At 45.4% G+C, this 18,732-nt stretch overlaps 2 protein-coding genes across 4 annotated transcripts; both read left to right on the forward strand.

Annotated features, from left to right (window-relative positions):
* Positions 1-251: 251 nt before the first annotated feature.
* On the forward strand, positions 252-12,493 carry LOC118903635 (E3 ubiquitin-protein ligase TRIM39-like). Its single transcript, XM_036868899.1, is given in 8 exon segments — positions 252-483; positions 1,861-2,188; positions 2,190-2,321; positions 3,669-3,764; positions 7,612-7,842; positions 9,026-9,048; positions 9,629-9,744; positions 10,489-12,493. Coding segments are annotated over 7 exon segments (1,467 nt in total). The 5' UTR covers positions 252-483; positions 1,861-1,867; the 3' UTR covers positions 11,037-12,493.
* A 1,098-nt stretch (positions 12,494-13,591) lies between these two features.
* Positions 13,592-17,239, forward strand: RPP21 (ribonuclease P/MRP subunit p21). 3 transcript variants are annotated; one of them, XM_036868925.1, is made up of 5 exons: positions 13,592-13,836; positions 13,913-14,013; positions 14,108-14,190; positions 15,200-15,332; positions 15,471-15,531. In XM_036868925.1, the coding sequence occupies exons 1-5, from the start codon at positions 13,780-13,782 to the stop codon at positions 15,529-15,531; spliced, it is 435 nt and encodes a 144-aa protein (XP_036724820.1). In that variant the 5' UTR covers positions 13,592-13,779. The 3 variants fall into 3 exon arrangements, with proteins under 3 accessions (XP_036724820.1, XP_036724819.1, XP_036724817.1); XM_036868924.1 differs by having other exon boundaries at positions 13,607-13,836; positions 13,937-14,013; positions 15,200-15,325; positions 15,471-17,239; XM_036868922.1 differs by having other exon boundaries at positions 13,619-13,836; positions 15,200-15,325; positions 15,471-15,610.
* Positions 17,240-18,732: the final 1,493 nt, after the last annotated feature.

An 18,732-nucleotide genomic window follows, 5' to 3' on the forward strand; every position in this document is an offset into this window, starting at 1 on the left:
CTCGCCTCCCCGGGTGAAACTCTTACGCCGTCACTGCGGCTCTCGGCTGCGTCATAGCGGCGGGCATCCCACCTTCACGTCACACCTCCTCCTCACCTGGACACACATCCCTCCCTCCCTGCCAACAACGACGTTTCCTCTACCCCCACTCCAGTCCCCCTGCGCCAGATCTGGCGGGAGAAGATGGAGACGGGGGTGGGACCGAGTTGTGGACCACGCTCAGGAAAGGGTCGCAAGGTGGGACCCCCGACAGTGGTAGAAATAAAATGAGGACGGCTTTGAAGTTTGCCCTTCTACTGAGACACGAGGAATAGAAGGGAAAAAATGACCAACCCAGAGACACCGAAGGCCTCACTAGTGCTGTAGCTCCAAGTCCTCTCCCCATACCTCCCTAACCTTTCCCCATCTCTCTTTCACACTACTTCTTTGCTAGTCTAGATCCATCCTGCTCCCTAACTCTGCAAACAGTTCAACTCACCCCAGGTGAGGAAACCACCTAATTTCTAGAAGATTAGGGAAAGGGAAGGGTTACTCGTCAAAGTTGGATTCCCGTAGGTAGAGAAAAATCGTCTGACTGCACTTCTCTCCTGGTTGAGGGAGGAAATTCAGATCCAAATAGGTTATCAGTTCCTACTCCAAATTAAATACTTTTCACGTGTGCCGTCAACATATACAGGAATAATCATTGTTAACCCAACTCATTACATGGCCACTTCTCTCTCAATACACAGACTTACTAAATTTCCTTCTGTTGGGTCCCTTAGGGAGGGGGTTAAGGGGATAGAGAAGTCAGCTATTTCATGGATAAAAGTGGTGATGTATTAAGGATGGAATAGAGGACCAGCCTTCTGCTTTATAAATGTCTTAGATGCATTTCCAATTCTTTTGAGGCTTCATTAGAAGTTTTTGATTGCCTCTTTACTTTTCTCTCTCTTAATTCCCAACCACTCCAGAACCTATTAGTTGGAGGTACAGTACATCCAAGGAATTAGTTATCGATAACTATTTCAAAAGACTCCAGTCACTGCTGAATACTTAAAATAGACTCGTCAGCTCTCTCTTCAAAAAATTATTGCCCTGGGCTCAGTAATAGACTTTAGTTGCCCTGAATTTATCACTTTTCAGCAGTTCCAGATGTCCAAATGCACACAAATAGAAATGAGTTGTTGTATGAATCATTTCATTCCAAGAAAAGGGCACACTTCCTCTAGGCTAGCCTGATAAAAGGAAGAATAATTTCAAACTTTCTGAAAAGAAGAGGTTGTCACCCTTGCCTAACTCATTCTATTTATCACCCTTTGAAAGACTGAGAGAACAGTGGCAGAGAATCAAGCTTAGGCTCCAATGGGCTATTGTAGTAAAACTCTTCTGTAATATTAAACTTTAAAATATACTTAATTTAAGAAATCTTAATTAATGTTTTGACTTTTGTGGCACTCTTCGCTTTCCCATACTCTTTTCTCATCTATTAGAAGAAGATGTCACACTAGGAATACATTGGTCTGAAACTCTTGGTTCTAAGATACAAGTGGAATGAACCTGGATCAGGAGAAGTACTCAGCTAGAGTTGAAGGAAGCCTCTGTTTCTAGCAAGAGAAAGCAGTGGTAAAAGACAAGATTGAGGGTTGTGTGTCATTTTGCTGAAGAGAAAAAAAAAAATTGATGGCTGGGAGTCAAAAGTTTTGGAAATGGAGAAACAAAAGAGGTTGATGTAGTGGAAGAGAAGATGTAAAATACCATGATGGGGCTAAATCTGGACTTAGGATTTAACATGGGGGTAACTGTCAGGCCAGGGATGCAAAAAAAACTAAACCTCCAACTAACATTTTTTTTTTTCTCTTCTCCCATCCTAACCTCAAGTTAAATAATGGCAGAGACAAGCCTGTTAGAGGCCGGGGCCTCTGCAGCCTCCACAGCTGCAGCTCTGGAGAACTTACAGGTGGAGGCAAGTTGCTCTGTGTGCCTGGAGTATCTGAAGGAGCCTGTCATCATTGAGTGTGGGCACAACTTCTGCAAAGCTTGCATCACTCGCTGGTGGGAGGACCTAGAGAGGGACTTCCCTTGTCCTGTATGTCGAAAGACGTCCCGCTACCGCAGTCTCCGGCCTAATCGACAGCTGGGCAGCATGGTGGAAATTGCCAAGCAGCTCCAGGCCGTCAAGCGGAAGATCCGAGATGAGAGCCTCTGCCCCCCAGCACCATGAAGCCCTCAGCCTCTTCTGCTATGAGGACCAGGAGGCTGTGTGTTTGATATGTGCAATTTCCCACACCCACCGGGCCCACACCGTCGTGCCACTGGACGATGCCACACAGGAGTACAAGGTAGGGAACCAGACACATGATGCCAATGCAGGGCAAGAGGGAGGAGCACAGAGGATGGGAGACTCCCTGGGTAGAGGATTGTAAGTTCCTGAGGGCAAGACGGTATCTGATCCTCACTCTATAGTCCCTTCAGAGCTATGTACACCGGGGCACACAGTATGTCTGATCAATTATCCTCAGGCATGAAGAAAAGCAGTAAGGAGTACCCCCAAAACTTCTGTCTGACTTTTATAACACATTTGAGTATGTGTGGTCTTGGAATGTATCATATTTTTCATAAATGAATGAAACCATGTGGAGAAGATCAAACTTAAGAACTGAAAAATGACCTAGTTTCTTCATTCTGTCCCCCTGCTCAGCACACCCCTTGTTTACCCACTGGTATTGGGAACAGGTAACCTCACTTTAGAATGATCCCCACCAGGCTAAGCTGAACCAGTCTGTTTGCATCTTCCCCCAATAAAGGATAATACGGCTACTGGTTTAACTTACTACTGGGACACAGGGTAAATGTTTGAGTAATAGGAACTAGAGATTTTAATGTCTTAGCACTTTATCAGGTACTTTGCCTAATTAATAAATGTTAATAATGTTAATAAAATCTTGGAAATAAGACTTTATGGTAGTTTGAAGAATAAGTAATCAAGATTTTATTATATTTGCAAGTGGTTAGAATTGGATAGGAAAACAAGTTTAAAGAAAGATATCAGGGTACAGGAGGTCACTTTGACAGTAACAAGCAGTTCCTTGAGTTAGAAAATTAATAGGGCTGGGGAAGGACAGAGAGTTGGTGACAGTGGAACAGTGAGATTCAGTGAAAGGAAGGTTTCAGAGCAAGGAAGGTGATGGAGACAGGCTGGTGGCAGGAGGAGGGACCTGTAGGAAGCTGACACCTCAAATGACAGGCCAGGAAGGGAGTTGGATCAAGAGGCAGTGAGATGGATAGGAAGCAAACAAATGGTTTAAAACAAATAGGTTAGGGCTTGCCTGGTGGCGCAGTGGTTGAGAGTCTGCCTGCCAATGCAGGGGACGTGGGTTCGAGCCCTGGTCTGGGAAGATCCCACATGCCGCGGAGCAACTAGGCCCGTGAGCCACAACTACTGAGCCTGCGTGTCTGGAGCCTGTGCTCCGCAACAAGAGAGGCCGCGATAGTGAGAGGCCCGCGCACCGCGATGCAGAGTGGCCCCTGCTCGCCGCAACTAGAGAGAGCCCTTGCACAGAAACGAAGACCCAACACAGCCAAAAATAAAAATTAATTAATTAATTAAAAAAAAAAATAGGTTAGCCTCTGAACGTAGGATGTACTAGCCAACTCCAAATGCCATTCTCCCACTTCTCACCCCTCAGGAAAAACTGCAGAAGTGCCTGGAGCCCCTGGAGCGGAAGCTGCAGGAGATCACCCGCTGCAAGTCCTCTGAGGAGAAGAAGCCTGGGGAGCTCAAGGTAAAGGCAGGCAATCCCATTTGGGCTGCTCTGCAGGCAATTAACTGAACATTAACCACACGTTATTTAATCCACCAGTTCTGGTTTATTAGAAAAATGCTGTTCTCTCAAAAACAATGATATTTTATTAAGCTTGACTGTGATTAAACATTGTACTTAAATTGTCATGGATTAAGAATTGAGGAGAAGGATGTAAGAGGTGAAGGACAGAGCATCTTATATCTGGCGAGTTGAGGGAGTTCATGCCCCTTGGCCTCCTTTTCTTTGTAAAGCAGGGAAGGAGGCTCTCTGCTGAGAGATCCTTAGAGGGATTGAGGAAAGGAGAATGTGGAAGGTGCACTGGGGAGGAAGAATGAAGGAGCTGCCCAACAGCGCCCAGAAGAACCCCCCAGCGACATTAGGACCACATTCTCTTAATTCAAGTAAGCTCAAGTATGCTAGATGATAATGGTTCCTAGAATGTTCTTACCCTCCTCATCCTCTACCTATAGGATCCTGTCCATCCTAAGATGAAAACCACTTCCTATGTAGCCTTTCCTGACCCTTTAGAAATTAGCTTTCTTAATTTTCATACAGTTTCACATCTCTTCCATAGCATTGCCATATTTGTAGCATGGTATTTTGGTATCTGCCTTATTTCTTCTGTTGGACAGTGAAACATGTATTAATTATAGTGGTAATAATACCTAGTATTTATTGAATCCTGTGCATTAATTCATTAGGTGTCCATGACATTCCAAACTTAGAAGATTGTATTAGGTCTTAGGGTTCTGCCCAGTTTTAAGTTCTAAGAGTTCAGGCTATACTTGGCCCAAGTGGGACATAGAGGAGGTACAAGACAAGGAGAAGGGAGTCCAGGAAGTCATATTTGACAAGAGTGAACTTAGATACCCTGTAAGGTAAGTATTGTTATCCCCAGTTTACACACTAGGAAACAGAACTTGGATAAGTGTCTAGTCCAAGATCATATAGCCAGTATGTGCAAAAATCAGAGATACTAATTCTGCAGAAATCAGTTAATATTTACTAAGCTTCCAGTATAGGCCAAACCCTGTCTTTGACACTGGGGAACAATGATGAGCAAAAGCACAGTCCCTGCCCTCCTTGAGCTTACAGTCAAGTAGAGAAAATATAAATGACATGGCACAAAAAGCACAGTTGCAAATTCCTAAGAAGACAGCAGAGAAACTTGATGTCATTAAAGGCTTCCAAAAGAAATAATGAGTTTTTGGAGTTGAGATTTAGGGATCACCAGAAATTAAACACAGGTTTGAAATCCGTAGAAACACTAGTTTTTTTTTTTTCACAATGACATTTCAACAGGAAGCAAGTATTATTACCTTAGTCCTTTATACATTTTAACAAACAAACATTTGAATTTTTTTTTAAATTTGAACTAATTTTGATTGCAAAGGTGAACGTTAAAAAAAAAAGTTATTTGTCCTTTTGGAGGGCTCCTGAAGAACTTAAAATATGTGAAAATGAAGCTTATTCCCAGTCATTAGCTTTCCTCTTCCTGTTGATCACCTTCTTAAAGGTAAAGGATGGAGAGGGGAATAAAAATTTTAAAAACCTGCTAAATGCTTGAACAGAACTGTGGTGTGTTTTTTTTTTAAATGTAAATTATCATTTCAGTGGTCCTCGGAAACTCACCAACCACCAGCATTCCTTCAAGTGACCTTTTGAATTCTCTCCCTCATCCCCACCTCCAGACCCAATGCCCCCTTTTAGAAATAAATAATTTGTAATTAATCATGCTGAAATGAAAATTATGGATAAAATGATCTATCCACATAATTTTTAAAAGAGGCTATCATGCCCAAATATAGTATAATATAATATAACATAGAAGTAATTTATAATAAAATCTGGTATGTAAACATTTAGGCATGACTACCCTGAAAGACACTACAGTGTAGTTTTATCCTTGCACCTATATCAACAATGCAACAAATACAAATTCAGACTGACGGAATTGTGTAGTACTGTTGACTCAAATGCCACTAGCAGTTTAGCTGTTGGTGCCATAATTTTTCAAAATGATAAATAACTTACAGTAAAGTTCTAAGAAAAAACAAAATACAGTCTTAATGAGTTTTCAGCCATTCCTGAAAATTCAGGTATATTAAAACCATATAAGGATTACTCTGTGTTTGTATATAAAGTGGCATTCAAGTCCAAGGACTCCCATTTTTTAATATCCAGCAGAACATTAGAAAATGGTGCAGTTCATCTTACTGGGTTGTCTTCACACATTGGAGGAGTGTTAGCATCCTTCCCAGGAGCTCCCCGAATCATGGCAAACAGAAATGCTCCCTGTTTCCAAAACATCCCTAGAGGGAGGTAACACCCTGATTAAGAACCACTGCCCTACAAAATAGAAGGAAAAAAAGAGAAGGGATTATGAGATTATAAGAGAGCCCTTTGCTTTCTTTTTACCACAGTTATGAACCTAAATTCTACCCATACATCACCCCTAAACACACAGACACACAGGAAAAAAGGTTGTGTTTTACTTAATGGTAAATGTTGTGAGAATAGATTTTGTTCCAATATGCTCCTGAGGAGGCAGCAGTGAAATGGGAAGCAGCAAGCAGCTCTAGAACTGGAGCTAGTCAGCCTCTGCTGGAAACTAGCTTGAAATCCAGAAACATAAGGCTTGTAAGGCCCACCTGGCTTTGCAGCCCCACTCTCTATTCACCCTCAACCCTGCCTTCCAGGCCCTATCCACTTCCTCCTTCCAGAGTCCCAGTCTCTGCTTCTAACTTTGCTTTCCTCTTGGGCTGATTCCTCCCCATCAGACACGTGATGCTTAGGGAATCCTTTGGGGAGATCACTTCTTGTTGCAGTTGAGGTGCAAAAGGGAGGATATGTCTGCTGATAACTCTCAGAATGGGTTATGGCTGGAGTTTGAGTCATATGTTATCCAATTTCAGAAATGTTAGAGGTTTAACTGAAAGAAAGCATGTTTCAAATTTCAAGCAAATAATTTACTCACAAACTTCTATAACCTGTTCCTGGGGTGTGAACTGTCAGTCTGTGAAGTGACTTGAAGCTGTTTAACAGGTTCAGCCCTGAAATCTACATTTATATTTTGTAACAACCCATTTCTAAAATCTTGTTGATTCTGATATTTTTCCAGTTGCTTCTCTGATTTGTATCAAGTAAATGTCTTGCAATGTACAAATGATAACAATCTCTGACTTTCCAATATTTGTACTTTCCTTTTCTTGACAGATTGCATTAACTAGAACTTTAGAGTAGGCCACAGCAGAGGTATCTCTGATATCTGTAATAGTACATGTCATATTATTGGGTTCTTATGTCTTGAATATTTTTACTAAAATATAAAAGTGTAGCTTTTTTAGAAGCTAATTTAATAAAGAAGATAAATTTTTTTAACATTGGTTTATTTTCTTATCTCCCCAATGGTCTTCATCCCATCATCAGTAGGGGTGACAATGAGGATGGAGCCATTCTTTTCTTTTCTTTTTTTAAAATTTTTATTGGAGTATAGTGTAGACTATTTTGTTCATTTCTACTGTACAGCAAAGTGAATCAGCTATACGTATATATATATATTCCCCTCTTTTTTGGATTTCCTTCCCATTTAGGTCACTACAGAGCACTGAGTAGAATTCCCTGTGCTATACAGTAGGTTCTTATTAGTTAGGGATGGAGCCATTCTTTACAAAAGGAAATTCCAATGGAGAGAAACATGCGTGTCCTGTTAAGCTCTTTCCAATGACGCTGGAAGTCTGTGTGAATTCATACACATGGTGGGTGGGGAAAGGCACTTTATGCCCCACTGGCCCTGTTAAACATAATACCCACCCTCTGTTCTCAGAGACTAGTGGAGAGTCGTCGACAGCAGATCCTAAAGGAATTTGAAGAGCTTCATCGGCGGCTGGATGAAGAGCAGCAGGTGTTACTTTCACGACTAGAGGAGGAGGAACAGGACATTCTACAGCGCCTCCGAGAAAATGCTGCTCACCTTGGAGACAAGCGCCGGGACCTGGCCCACTTGGCTGCTGAGGTGGAGGGCAAGTGCTTACAGTCGGGCTTCGAGATGCTTAAGGTTCGACCTTTGCCCCTGCATAGCCCCTCAGGCCAAGCGCAGTCTAGCTTTGCACAGGCCATTCTGTTAGCCTGCAATGCTCACTCCTCCGCTCTGCCTCTCTAAATCCAATTCATTCTTCCAGACATGCTCAAAGGATCTTTCTCTACAGAAAGCCTTCTCTGATTTCTCCCATCCCCTTCTGATCATTTCTGTGTTCTTATGTCTTGTCAACAATTATGTGCTTAACTTGTACCAAAGAAAAAATTCACTCTTTTGAGAGGAGGGCAGTCTAGTCTGAATTAGTGAAAAAACTATGCATTAAAAATTGTGTAAATGCAGTAACCGTTACTTTTAAGTCCTGGAACTTGATTTACCTAGTGCACAGAAAGAATAGAATCATAGTTTGAAGGACACTTGAAATAATGTATAAGTAATATATTGCTTTTGATATGTAAATGGTGCCTCTTAAATGTTTGAAATAATCTGTTTTCTTAAGCAAATGAATGGTGTTAGCAAGGCTGTAGGAAACATATTTCTTACCTTAGAGATCACATTACCAGCATTTGAATCAGTGAGGCTTCGTTGTACATTTATCTGCATGTTATATATTGCTTGGTATTTACTCTCGTGTCCTTTCATGTATGTGTGTTCTGCCTTCCACATTAAACTGGGAAATCCTTGGGGGGCAGAGATTTGTCTTCTTTGTCTTCTGGACCCCAAGTATTCACAAATCAGGATTGGCACACAGTTACTAATATTTATTAACCAATACTAGGCAAGGGATACCAAACCACAACGGGAGAGTGTGATTCGTTCCTATGCCAGCAGTCTGGAACTATCTGTACTGATCCTCAAGGAGACAGGTGTGTGGTTGGTACTTGGGGGACAGAGTAAAGAGCAGACACAATCCCTGTCCCTGGCATTGAGTCCCAGTGTTCTTGAGGAACAAAGACAAGTACCCAAGAAACTATTTGGAAGTGATATCAATTACCAAGCTTCATGATGACTGAGAGTTGAAAGTGGGGGTTAGGTTGGGAGAGATGTACTCAGATCCCTCTGGAGCTCGTCCCCTTGCACTGTGACCCATAGTTTGCCTTATGCCTATTTAATAGATCTAGAACTTTTGGGAGGAGGGGAACCTTTTGCCTTTAGGACCCTTGACTACCAGGACCAATATTGCTTTCTTTTCTCCTTCCTCTAGGATGTCAAAAGTACCCTGGAAAAGTAAGTGATTCTTGTATCTCTTTGAGTGAGTTAGGTCTTGGCTTAAAGAGTAGGGCTACAATAAGGAGTTGGGGGAATAAGGATGGGAAAGTCATGCAGTGTCTGGGTAGAAAAAGGGAGAAGGTTTATTGCATCCATGAAGCCAGTTAGAGAGCAAATCACTGGGAGTACTAGTCCCTTACCTTTTCCCCTTTGAGCATCAGGACTTCCTAGATACAAAGATAATGAAATAGAACCAGATTCTACCTGGGCCTGTGCGTGGAATTGTGTCCAAACAAGATGGAAGGAGGAACTGGTTGGGGGCAGCGGGGGGAGGTGGTTATCTATTTGCATGAAATATAACAGTACCTCCAAAAAGTTCTAAGACTGATTATTAAGATAAGGGTTTGTCTAGGGGACCATATGGCTTTCCATAGATAGGCAAAAGAAAGCAATAAGCAAGTACTTGTCTTGAGGGAGGAGAAAGTGTGAGGATGGAGAATTTTAGTTTCTCCCTAGAGATGACAACATCTGAATACTCACTAAGCTGGAGCTTCCCCTGACCCTGCCCTTTCTTCCCCTATCTTCCCATCCCTCCTAGATGTGAGAAGGTGAAGACCATGGAGGTGACTTCAGTATCCATAGAGCTGGAAAAGAACTTCAGCAATTTCCCCCGACAGTACTTTGCACTAAGGAAAATCCTTAAACAGCTAATTGGTGAGTTGTTCCCAAAAGGAAACTAGCAGAGGGAATTGACAGAGAGAAGAGAGTCTTTAGGTCCTACTTTATCTGGACTTCAATTATCCCCTCTGTCACTTTTCATGTCCATATCCACACCCACTCCTTTACCTGGTTTTCAATCTCACTCTGAGTCACAGAACTCAAAGTGAGAAGCTTCAGGTGTCATCTACTCTTAGTCCCATACTTTTCTAAATAGGGACCCAGAGAGGTTAAATAATTTGCTGAAACTGGTCCCCTCTTGAGAGTGAAAGGGAGTCTTACTAATACTTACTTGGAAAATAGTCATAAGCCAGACTGTTCCAGGAAAACAGACACATGGTCACCCTATCGCTAGACTATAATGCTATCTTGCTCTGTACCCTTCTTAACATTTTTATTTTTTCTGACCGTTGGACTGTGCCTTGTGCTTCTCCACACAGTGAGATGGATGATGATGTCAGGGGGGATGGAGGGAGGACTAGTCAGGAGCCTAAACCACCAGCCCTTGCAGAGTCAAGAGATCATTACCTGTTTATTTTAGGGCCAGGATGAGAAGTGAAGCCATTGTTCCCTCCCCTCCTCTCCCTTAGGTGACACCGAGGATTGAGAAAGTTAAGCAAACCACGGGGTTCTGGGGGCTTTCAGGGAGCAGGCTCTGCAAAGGCAGGCTGGAAGAGTGAGGCAGGGGCGTTTAGCTATTCCCGTCCTCATCTAGCTCCCCACTCTGGCTTCTCCCGCCAGCGGATGTGACCCTGGACCCTGAGACTGCTCATCCTAACCTAGTCCTGTCGGAAGATCGTAAGAGCGTCAAGTTCGTGGAGACAAGACTCCGGGATCTCCCTGATACACCACAGCGTTTCACCTTCTACCCTTGTGTCCTGGCTACTGAGGGTTTCACCTCAGGTCGACACTACTGGGAGGTGGAGGTGGGCGACAAGACCCACTGGGCAGTGGGTGTGTGCCGGGACTCTGTGAGCCGAAAGGGCGAACTGACCCCACTCCCTGAGACTGGCTACTGGCGGGTGCGGCTGTGGAACGGGGACAAGTATGCAGCCACCACCACACCTTTTACCCCTTTGCACATCAAGGTGAAACCCAAGCGGGTAGGCATATTCCTAGACTATGAGGCCGGTACACTGTCATTTTACAACGTCACAGACCGCTCTCATATCTACACCTTCACTGATACTTTTACTGAGAAACTTTGGCCCCTCTTCTACCCAGGCATCCGGGCTGGTCGGAAGAATGCTGCACCACTTACCATCAGGCCCCCAACAGATTGGGAGTGACAGGTAGGGACATGGGAATAATCAGGGTGAGGCAGGGTCAAGAGCTACGGGCCTTCCTTCCTGTGACCTGCTGGAACGTCTTCGTGTCTGCCTGGTTCCAGTCCTGAACCATCTGGGAGAACACCTTGGTTTCTAGAATGGTTTATGGGGAGGAGTAGTTAGGACTGGGCTGGGACGAGAGCACTGCAGTGTCTCCCTCCTCACTGTTAGGGTGGAGAGCTGGTTCCCAGGGGGTAGTCTCCTCTGAAGTCCATCAGGTTTTCTATTGCACAAGGATGGGTTGGAAGGAAGGAGAGGCTTTTCCAGAAACAACGAGTCTGTCGGAGGGTCTGACTTGCTCAAACCAGAGGAGGAAACAGAAACCCCTGTACATCCTTTTAGGGGGTTTTTTGACCCAAAATAGTCTTGTTTTTTTAGGAAGATCACAGGGGTCTTTGTACCTCTAAATTGAAATAAAGATGAATGACAGTTGCTCTCGTGGGTGTAGAAGTTGAGGAGTTATTTTCAGGGCAGAGATTGGGCATCAAGAAGGTTAGAAAGAAGGTCAGGAAAGGGGGCTAAATGAACAGATTCCTAAAGACTAATGAAGGGGAGAAGGGTTTCTTTGGTTGCCATTATGAGTAGGATTGGCCAGAGGTACGAATGTGGGGAGGAGGGGGTTGGAAGAAAGAGAACCCAGGTCCCTGCCTTAGCCTTCAGCAGAGATGGCTCATCGCCCACCTCCTTGTAGTTGCTCATCTCCAAGAGCTGTTACCTTGCTCATCTGGAGAGGCAAGATGCAAGAGATCCTGCAAGACACATCTACCCTTTCACTGCTTTCCCAAGGGAACTTGGAAAGGAGAGAGTCAGGTATTAGAGGAAAGAGAAAAGTATTCCTATCCAAAGCCCTGGCCTTAAAGAATGCTACTAAGTAGCTACTCCCAAGTTGTCAGCCTTGTTACCTGGCTAAGGTGTCCAAGCCAGACAGGGAAAAAGAAAACGGAGTCTTCCTCACCCTGGGGACAGGGTAGAAGAGGGTGGTATGTATAGGGAAGGGCCAGATAGGCAACTTCCTTTGGCCTGTGTGCATCTGGCCTGGAACTAGTGTTCACAAGAGCCGGATTTTGTTTGTTGCCATCCTTCACCTTTTGCCATTTCTCATATCAGAGAATGTAAATCATTTTAATGTTAGGCCAAAATAAATAACCTGTAGGGTACATATGTTGTCAAAAAAGGTAAAGCAATGCATGCCAAACCAAACTAAAATGACTGGATTATCTGCTACTTGGGTAATCAGGGGTTCACAGAAGATTAGGACAAGAAACTGCAGTTCATTGAGGGCATTTCAGCTCCTCCTACCACCTCAACAGGACTTTGTCCAGACTCTCCTCTTACCTTTGTGCCTTGACTGTGGTTCTTTGTGGCAAGATGCTTTGGTTGGTAAAACATAATATGGAACAAAGGATCCACTGAAGTGATCTATGTGTCCTGTGTTAATTTGATGATAATCTCTGTTGATGTGTAAGAAACGGTTAAAAATGCATGTTCCTTGGAATTCCCTGGCGGTCCAGTGGTCAGGACTCCACGCTCTCACTGTCAGGGGCCCAGGTTTGTTCCCTGGTCAGGGAACTAATATCCCACAAGCTGCACGGCGTGGCTAAAAAAAAAAAGTTGTGTGTTCCTGGGGCTCACCTTCAGTGATTGATCGAGGTCTGGAGTGGGCCTGGGCATCTACCTTTTAAACACTCCTCATTTGAGCCTGAAGACCCTTGTGAAACTAATCTGAGAGGAAATTTCAGCCATTTCCTTCGAACTGGAGGCCTGGTTGGTTCCCTGTCCAGCCTGATGGGGGGCGGGGAGGAGGGGGTCTGGGAGAGGAGAGAACCCTCATTCTCCCCTGACTTAGTCTGCCCTCTCCCCATCTCAGGATTTATTCATCCTCTACTTAACCTCAGGAACGAGTGGTTATTAACTATGAAGCAGAAGTGAACACAGGATGTCAAACAGAGCAAAGGAGAGACAGAGGTCTAAGGGAGGGATGTGAGGAAAGCATGTGAAACACTACAGGGGATATTTTTTCGGGGGCTGGGGATGCTGTTGACAGGTTTCCTCCAGTACCTAAGACCAGGAGTTAGTGAGGATCACCTACTTACTGTGTGTCCAGCACTGCATTTTGGTAAGTGGAAACGATTGGGAGTAAGCTGTGCTTTCTGAGGGGCAGGAGCCCTCTTCCCTCCCTCCACTGCCCTCAAGATCCTTTCCAATTTCACTGGCACTGGCACTAGTGGTTTTTTTGAATGTATAAACTGCTCCTTCGGTCTGTAGGTCTTCCAGGCATCTGCCTTTGGCTTCAGGAGCATAGGGCAGGAAGTCTAGCTGGGTATATATTGCACATAACCATCTCCCCAACCTATCTGCATAAAGAGACCAGTCTTCTGTCATGAAGATGTTTAGCAGTTTAAGATTCTCTCCTGCTCCACTAACCTCTCCAGTCTCTACCTAATATAATCCTGGGCTTGAGGAAGACTAAAAGGAAGCCAAAACTCATAAAGGAACCCCTGGCTTGGATTGCAGGGGATGGTGTGGGTTTGCAAATAGATGGGTCTGTGAGGCCGCAGGGTGTCGCCAGAGTAAGGACGGCACGGGAGCGCGCACGCCCCCAGGAACTACAGTTCCCAGGAGGCCTTGCGCGGACGCCCGGGAGCGGGGCTACCCCGGGGTGGGGCCTGTGGACTGCGGCGTGTGGGGAGCTAACGCGGCTCGGATGGCCGGGCAGGTGAAGGACCGCGAGGCCTTCCAGAGGCTCAGCTTCCTGTACCAGGTGAGTCCGCGTTGCGGCGCACGCACGGGGAGGCGGCCCAGTGCGGAGGGACCCCAGTGACGGCTCCTTCCCTCAGGCTGCTCACTGCGTCCTCGCGCAGGACCCCGAGAACCAGGCACTGGCGAGGTTTTACTGCCACACGGAGAGGACCATAGCGAAGCGGCTCGTATTGCGGCGGTGAGAGGGGTGCGGAGCCCGGCGGCGGGCTGGACGGGGGAAAGAGGGGAGAGGGAGAGCGGGCGCCCAGACCACCACCTACCTCCGCCCCCAGGGACCCTTCGGTGAAGAGGACCCTCTGTCGTGGCTGCTCTTCCCTCCTCATCCCGGGCCTGACCTGCACCCAGCGCCAGAGACGTGAGTGCTCCCTCCTTCCGAGGTGGGAAGTTTGAGGAACACCTGTGGGCTGGGGGAGGGCACGGGCAATGATCCCTTCCTCGATGTAGATGGGTGCCAGGTGTGGGATTTGGAGGCGTCGGCTTTCTCCAGCTCTGAGTTAACAACTTAACTCCACTTGGACAAACTAGGTCGGGGCAGTAGAGAAGTGAAGTTGCCATGAGAAGCAACCTCGCCCGTGCATGATAATAGATGTTATTTGACATCTTGGAGGACATGATTCCCATGTTCATTCATTCATTCAACAGTTATTTTTCTGAGATGTGTCAAGTATTGCTTTAGAGTCATTATTCTCATTGAAATTATAGTCTGATGGGACAGACTAAGACAGAAACAATTAGAATAGCATAGAAAAATGCTTTAATTAGGGAAGTAGAATACTAAGTTACTTAAACCAGTGATGGTGAGGTTCATTATAAGGGAAGGGAGTGGGAGATGGAAATCCTAGGCATTTGTGAGGCTGCAGACAAGAGAGCTTGTGGTGTTGTCAAGGAACTGAGAGCCCAGGAGGCTGGCTTTGATGTGGGCAAGGGCAAGTCAGGAGGCCGGAGAGGGAAACAGGGCAGATCTTGAAGAGTCTTGTTAAGGAGTTTGGACTTTATCTTAAAGGGTACCAAGAGGGACTTCCCTGGTGGTCTAGTGGTTAAGACTCCGCACTCCCAATGCAGGGGGCCCAGGTTCAATCCCTAGTCAGGGAGCTAGATCCTGCATGCAGCAATGAAGATCCCGCAGGACCGACCCGCACGCGGCAACAAAGATCTCACGTGCTGCCACTAAGACCCGGCACAACCAAATAAATAAATAAAGGGTACCAAGAAAATGACAGACTTTATGCAGAGACCTGACACCATCAAATCAAAGTGGGGAGGGAGTAGAATCCCTACTGGAAAACGGTGGAGGCAAAACTGGGTGCAGGAGACCTTTTCTTCTCCTAAACCTGGGCACTCTCTTTTCCCCACATGCACCCCAGGCTGCAAGGCTCAGCGCTGGACTGTACAGACCTGCCTGACATGCCAGCGCAGCCAACGGTTCCTCAACGATCCCAGGCATCTGCTCTGGGGAGACCGACCTGAGGCCCAGCTGGGGAGCCAGGCAGGTGAGAGGTGGTTGAGGAAATGGGGGGTACCCCAGGGGGGTAGGGACAGTGGGTAACATAGAGCTGCAGAGGACACATGGGTGGGTTCTGGGTTGGTGTGAAAGGTGCCACAGTCTTAAAAAACTAATTCTGCTCATCTACTCAGATCCCAAACCACCACAACCCCTGCCAAACACAGCCCACCGCATTCCAGCCCACCTTCCTGAGGAGAAAATGCAGCCTCAGAGTTCCAATCGCCAGTGATGGATTCATCCTGTCTTCCAAATAAATGTTAATTCTCTTTAACTTTGCATGATTCTGTTCTGTATTTCAGCTCTTAACTCCATTTTCCTCTGGTTCTGTCTGTATTTCTCTGTCAGCAGCTAACCTCTTCTTTGTCCTTTTAGTCCTTTGTCGTTATCATCCTCATACTCCCACCATTCAGGGAGCTCCCAATTACCACTTGGCCCCATGAAGCAGCTCCCATTTCCAGGACCCTGCCTCCAGTGCCCCTCCACCCCTGCTTCCTCAGTGCAGTGCCACGATTGGAACTCAGGCTCCGGGCTTGTCTGCGAGGCCCTGATCCTTCTTAAGGCAGTCCATTTTTAGGTAGCCCTGACTGTTGACTAAAGGGCTGGACAGACAGACTGCTGATGCTGTTTTTAAAGGAGGGAAAAAAAGTTTGGGTGGGGTTGGTGGAGGGAAGGTTTAGATTCTCCAGGCCCACTTCCTTTTGGGTCTTTTCCCAATCTCTGTGTTTTCTTCTATAAAATTCTAATAAGAGAAGTTGTACAACCTGAACTAATAAAGTCAAAGGTACTAACAAACGGACACTGGCAGATATTACACAAGTAAGTTCTGTAGGTAAACCTTCAAGGTTTTCTTGAGAATCAGTAAACAACAAAAATTGTTTTATTTGATATCCCTGGACAATTTACTTGAAGTCAGAATTTCAGACTGACCTCTTTGCTAGGTGCCAGCTAATCAGTTTACCCCAAAAGTAGACAAACAAAATTCACTATTCCCAGAATGCAGTTTCCTCTCTTCTCTTTCTCTTGTAAATCCTGGTTGCACTTATTCATTGCTGCATAAAAATCACTGCATAATGTTGTAGCTTAAAACAACAATGATGTGTTATTTCCCCTGATTCTGTGGGCTAGACTGATTGAGGGCCTGTCTGGGTGGTTCTTCTGTTCCGTATGGCATTAGCTGGAGTCACTCAGCTGCATTTAGCTGGAGGCTGGTACCTGGTCTGGAAGACTCAAGAAGCTTCATTTGCATGTTTGCACCTCATTGCTTCTCCATGTGGCCTTGCTCTGTAACTGGCCTTGACATCCTCACAGCATGGCTGTCTCTGGGTGGTTGGACTTCCTTAGAAAGCTTCTGGCTTCCACAGAGAGTATTCCAAGAAGACAAGCTCCACGGTGCAAGTGCTTATCAAGCCTCTGTCCTCTTCGCGCTTGCTAATGTCACCTTGACCAGAGTAAGTCATGTGGCCAAGCCCACGTTCAGTGTGGAAGGGACTACACTGGGGCGTGGATACTGGGAGGTTCATTGGTTCCTTGAGGACCACCAGTGTAGCAGTCTACCACATCCTTGTTTTGCCTTTGTCCCTGACTCATTCTCTTCACTGATTCCTTCACATGCCAGTACGCTGTTTGCATGGAAAATACTTATCAGTGTGCAAGTAACTAAATGTTTCTGAGTTATTCTTTGACGTTTATTTCTGGAGATAGTATTCAACGGGTCAACTGTAGCAGCCAACACAAACATGTAGCCTGAAGATGCGCCCCATGCAGACCTCGACCCTTTGTGTCCTCAGCTCACCTTCCTTGGTTCCCTCCTTGAGTGTCATTTCTGAGCTGGTTGGTTCTTACGCACTAAATCTGATTCTTGGCCAAGTTGTTTTGACTGTGATTATGATTGCACATGACTGAACATGTCCACAGTGGGATAGCACTGGGGTTCCTCTAACTAGAGATCATAGCCCTCTTCCTCCTCCCAAAACTCTGTCCTTTTTCATGTTTACTTATTATGATACAATAGTTGTCAGTATGTGCAAAAATGGATTTCCTATAACAAAGAGGAAATCAAAGCCCTATTATTCAATAGTCAGTTTTCTTTAATGTTTCTAAACAATTCAGTAATTCAAAATCTGTGCTCTTTTAGGACCTGTTAGATAAAATTAAATAGAGGAGAGAGAAGAAACTTATGTCATCCCAACTGAATCAAAAAAACAAGGTCTGGGAATCCCCTGGCAGTCCAGTGGTTAGGACTCTGCACTTCCACTGCAGAGGGCTTGGGTTCCATCTCTGGTTGGGGAACTAAGATCTGGCAGTCCGCATGGTGTCGCCAAAAAAAAAAGAAGAAAAAAAGATTTGGGGAAGGTAAGGGATCTAGTCATTGTTGGTTCAAAACCTCAGGAGCTTCCTAGGTAAAATCTGAAACCAGCCCCTGTACATGGAGAGCAAGGAGAGATCAAAGAAAGAGGCGGACCACTCCAGATTGGTAGGTGGCAGGTTTAAAATAAGCAAGGAAACTTACATACGAGGCTTTGTCTTGGGCAGCAGCAAGACGAGTAGACCTCCACACTCACCCACCAGAATCTTAAAAAGTTTATATGGAGGCCTTAATAGGGTTCAGTCATGCCTTCAGTCCAGATGGTCTCAACAACACCTTGCTCTCTCAAAGTTGTGCCCTTGGAACAGCTCCCACTGTGGGAACAGTGGGCAAAACTCACACTCCAAGGACAGGGGAGTGGGTGAGGAGCCCCTGATTGCCCGGGTCCAGTTCGAGGGTCAACCAGCAGTCATGTCCTCATGATTACCTCCTTCAACAGTCATGCTGATATCTGGGAGAAACTTCCAGGCAGAGGGAACAGCTCGGGCAAGTGTCCTGAAGAGGGAGCCTGCGCAAGAGCCTGCGTATTCATAGTTCGCAAGAGGCCAGTGTGAGTGAACAGAGTGAGCCAGGTGGAGAGTAGTAAATGTGGCCAGGAGATAATGGGAGACCAAGGATCTCTAGGCCATCATAAGGAAATTGACTGGTTCATTGGGAGGCCATTGGAGGTTTTTAGCAAGAAATGACATGATCTGGCTTAACATTTTAAAAGGATCACTCTGATCTAACAGTAGACTAGGAGAGCAAGATTGGAAGAAAGGAAAACAGGGAGCTGTTGTGGTCACCCATGTGAGAGATGATAGTGGCTTGGACAAGGGTCTTCACAGAGGGAGAGCAGTGTTCAGATTTTAGATCTAGTTTGAAGGTAGAACCCATAGATTTCCTGATGGACTAGCAGAGGGATGTAAGAAAAAGGACAAACAATTCCACAAAACTAAAGTTTAAACGGTCTCGTGATATGTGCTATAATATATTCAGAACAAGATATTGGTCTGTACTTTGAAAATATTCTCTGTAAAGGATATTTT

Source organism: Balaenoptera musculus, chromosome 11, assembly GCF_009873245.2.
Source record: "Balaenoptera musculus isolate JJ_BM4_2016_0621 chromosome 11, mBalMus1.pri.v3, whole genome shotgun sequence".
Classification (NCBI taxonomy): domain Eukaryota; kingdom Metazoa; phylum Chordata; class Mammalia; order Artiodactyla; family Balaenopteridae; genus Balaenoptera; species Balaenoptera musculus.